Genomic DNA, 4073 nt, shown 5'->3' with positions numbered 1-4073 from the left:
TTGCCTTTCTAACGTGGAAATCTTACCATATCTCGTAATTTATTGCTGTTATTTGAGCAGATGTCTTCCTAGAATTCTCCACAGTTATTAATGACAAGTCAGTCATGCATGGTGATGATATCTAAATAACGGGCTCGATGTGCAGTAAGACAGACATCGCCGGCTGCTCGATCAACATCAGGGGTTCAAAGTAGGCCGAAATGGATCTCTGACAACACTCCTAAGGACTGCAGCAGAGGGTGGTAAAATGTGGAAAGCTCCTTTATTTCCTTCATTCTGATTGCCAGAATGACCGTGCAATACCACTTTGCCCCCACAGCGTAATGCTTCCTAAGCTTAAGGGAAAAACATTCTTGGCTTCTTAGCTTAAAGTGAGCCTCTGACAAACCTGGTGATGTTAGACTTGTTCTCTGATCTCCAGCCTTATCTGATCTAATTCTGTCTAAACCCCAGTATTTTTCAGATTCTGAGCTGTGGAATACCCACTGTTTGCAAACCTAACTCTTCCTGTTTTTCCCACTTCAACTATTTTGTAACATACTTCAATGCGCTGAAGCCTGACCATAAGGAGCCCTGCAGCAATATAGTATAAATCTTATGATAATTATCTTAAACCAGTGTAACCTCACTCTTTTGACAGTTACTCCTAGTTTGTAATAGTAGAAATAAGAGCAAAATTGAATATTTTTATGATATCAGAGCTCTTCCATAGGAGCCACGTTGGAGGCCCCAGAGGACAAGAAAAGATGAGGCTTATAATTGGAGGAGATTGCAAAAAAAAAAAATTAACACAATGCAGAACTGTCATTCAAGCTCTTTTAATACACAGAACTAAGTATAAGTAGTGTTACAAGAAGATTTACTGCTGTAAAAGCAAAGGAATTCATGTGCTATCACAGCAGGGAAACTTTACAGCAGTTAAAACCTCAGGTCTATTACAGTAGCATGCATCTTTTTTGTTGCTTTGGTTATCAGTTTTGCTTATTGGACATGGATTTTAACAGAAAGTCAGGGGTTCTCCCTCACTGTCCCCCAGATTCCTGCATTATTGTTCCTGCAGTGCAAATATGCATGCATTTAACAAAATGAGAAGGTCCAGATGGGTCTTGCACTGTTGCATAAAGGGCTGGACAAGAAAACACTGCAGCAGCAGCCTTTCTTCCCCAGGCCCAGAGAGGTGAAGTAGCAGAAACTCTGCAGACCAGAGGGTTTACCAGGGAAAAGCACTGAAATTCATCACTGCCTTATCACTTTCAAGAAGCTTTTTGTCCTGCCTCATGCTCCTTTTTCAAGGGCTATAAAGTACTTCTGTTCCAGGGCACTGCACATGGATATTAAATTCTCATCACAAACGTGATGCCATTCTTGATTTCAGCATTTATCTATCTTCTGTTCTTATATGGCCACACTTACCATAATATCTCATACTTCACAATCTTTAACACATTATTTATCCCTCCAAAAAGCATGTATATGAAAGGTAGCTGAAAATAAGCAATAAACCATTTTAATACTGCTACCAGTATTATACCATCTGAGGCTATGGATCTGTGAGAATTTTCTTCTCATTAACTCTGGAATGCTATTCATAACCTTGAGACTGATAATGCTGAGAAAATGATTTTATCCAAGTGTCAACTCCTCCTTAATATATGTACTAGAAGTCTACAGTTCAAAAATGAGGCTTTTCCAGGCCTTAAATACAAAGTCCTTTGCTCAGGCAAAAAAAAAACAAACAAAAACCAACACAACCAAAACACGTAAACCCCATAAACAAACAAACAAACAAAAAACCCCCTCACAGCTGTTACAGAAGTTACATTAATGAAACCAAGGCCTGCATTTTCAGTCATTTATTTTTTTTAAAAGGCTGATATCATGTATTAGTAGTGATATTTAGTCTATCTATATATTTCACTTTTGTTTCCACTGGCATATTATGTTCTTTGCAGTTTCCTTAAAAAAATATATAAAAGAAATCAAAACATTTTGAGAATTCTGTTTCTTTCCAGATCACTTAGCATGATTTTTCTTTGAAATTGTAAAATTAAAATAAAGAAAGATGAAGGATACATTTGAGCCACTGCTCTCTTTTGGAGGCAATTAAAATTTCCTGCTCTCCAGCTATACTTGTGAATTTGGAAAGAATATTTAAAGGCTTAAATCCCTTCACAGTCTGAGGCTGAAACGACTTGCAGTTGCCAAGACATAAAGTCAGACTATTTTGGTGTTGTATGTGATTGTAAATACTCTGAAAACAATTTAGCAGCAAAGACGCCGGGGAATATCTTTGATACGATCAAAATAGTGATCAAGATCAGTGGCATAAATTTGAGTTGGTACAGTAATGAAAGTGGAAAGATGAGCATGAACAGACAGTTTTAGACATAAGCATGCAGACAAGTCTCTGAACATGGGACCAGTCAGAATATACCGTGTCCACCATGTCTCACCCACAGAGGACATTAAAACAGGATACTCGAGTCAAAAGGGCCCAGATGCCTACAACAGGATGCAGGTGAATTGTGTTAAAAGAAGACAAAAAAAAAAAAAAAAAAAAAAAAAAAAAAAAAAAAAAAAAAAAAAAAAAAAAAAAAAAAAAAAAAAAAAAAAAAAAAAAAAAAAAAAAAAAAAAAAAAAAAAAAAAAAAAAAAAAAAAAAAAAAAAAAAAAGAAAACATGGTAATGTAATGTAAGGTAATGGCAATTTAGTGCTTTTTAGCTATTCAGCCCTAGAGTTGTACAAAACTTGGTTGTGACCCCTTTGCTGACAGGAAGGCTCTGTTGGCTCCTTTCTGCAGGAAGCCCAAGAAGATGGATGGATCTGACACATTCTGAGCTTCACACTCCTCCTGGATGCCCCACGGCAGCGCTGTCCTTGTCTGTGACCTGTCTGGTGCCCTGCCCCATGCCGGACGCTTCAGCTTTCACACCAGCTCTCCATCACCCAACACAGCACCCATCACTGTAGCTGTCTGGCCTTTCAGAAGGCAGAGAAGCTGGAAATTATATTTTATCTATTATTTATGGCTTTTGATACAGCCCAGCAGCTCTCCATCAGCACCAGAGTCCACGCGGACAGTGCCAGCATGAGCCAGCCCGTGAAGGGAGCACCTGAGGAAGTTGAGGGATTAGCAGGGAAGAGGGACAGTATTACCGACAGGACGGGAGGATATATTCTTAAACTGCACAAGGGGAGGTTTGGATTGGACATTCGGAGAAATTTCTTCACAGAAGAGGTCATTAAACATCGGAATGGGCTGCCCAGGGAGGTGGCGGAATCACCGTCCCTGGAGGTGTTTAAGGGAAGACTTGAGGTGGCACCGAGTGCCATGGTCTGGTTTACATGGTGGTGCTCAGCCACAGGCTGGACTCAGTGATCTCAAAGAGGCCTTTTCCAAACAAATTGACTCCGTGATGCTGTGAGGGCAGGAGGCCCTGCGGAAAGCTACGGAGGGGCTACACCGCTGGGATGGGATGGGGACAAGACAGAGCCCGGCACTGCGGGCAGAGCGTGTAATAACTCTCCTGCCCGGCGGCGAACGGGACTGCGGAATCGATGGCGGCGAGGAGGGGCGGTGCGGGCAGGACGAAGGTGCGGGGAGGAGGCAAAGCCGCCCCCGGGGAGGGCGGAGCGGGCTGTGGGCGGAGGGCGGAGCGGTGCCCGCGGGCCGGACTCGCCCCGGTTGCCGTGACAACGGCGTCGGCCGAGCCCCAGCGGCCCCGGGCCCGGCGGGCCCCGCCGCCCGCCCGCCCATGCCGCGGAAAGCGCTGCGCTGTGTCCTGCAGCTGGAGCTGCGCTCGGTGAGTGCCCAGGCCGCGCCCCCGCCGCCCTCGGCCGGGCTCGGCGGGAGCACAAGCCCCGCTTTGCTCTTCCGGCGCCGCTTCCCGCCCCGCTTTCCTGTCCCGGCTGCCGCCCTGCTCTGCCGGCCCCGGAGGATCTTAAGGGAGGCTGTTCCGGGCCGTGCTGGCGAGCGGGGGGGCACGGCAGCCCTTCTGTGTGTGCATCCCCCAGCAGCCGGCCCCTGTGCCCCTCCTGGGTGTTGGCAGCAGCCGCGCCCCTCCACAGCTCTT

At 45.1% G+C, this 4073-nt stretch overlaps 1 protein-coding gene across 5 annotated transcripts in view; it reads left to right on the top strand.

The window, feature by feature from the left end:
- The first annotated feature begins 3703 nt into the window (after window positions 1-3703).
- SPATA6 (spermatogenesis associated 6) overlaps window positions 3704-4073 on the top strand; it is a 38926-nt gene continuing 38556 nt past the window's right edge. For 3 of the 5 annotated variants that reach the window (XM_027893911.1, XM_027893924.1, XM_027893933.1), the window contains exon 1: window positions 3704-3803. In XM_027893911.1, the coding sequence (XP_027749712.1) occupies window positions 3756-3803 (48 nt within the window). In that variant the 5' untranslated portion in view covers window positions 3704-3755. The remainder of the gene's footprint in view (window positions 3804-4073) is intronic. The other 2 variants (XM_027893901.1, XM_027893918.1) reach the window with 1 other exon arrangement.

This window comes from Empidonax traillii, unplaced genomic scaffold (genome assembly GCF_003031625.1).
Source record: "Empidonax traillii isolate 1590-97213 ecotype Southwest subspecies unplaced genomic scaffold, ASM303162v1 scaffold15:size5535645, whole genome shotgun sequence".
Classification (NCBI taxonomy): Eukaryota; Metazoa; Chordata; class Aves; order Passeriformes; family Tyrannidae; genus Empidonax; species Empidonax traillii.
The sequence above is the reverse complement of the archived record's forward strand: the minus strand, read 5'-3'. Positions and strand labels throughout refer to the sequence as shown.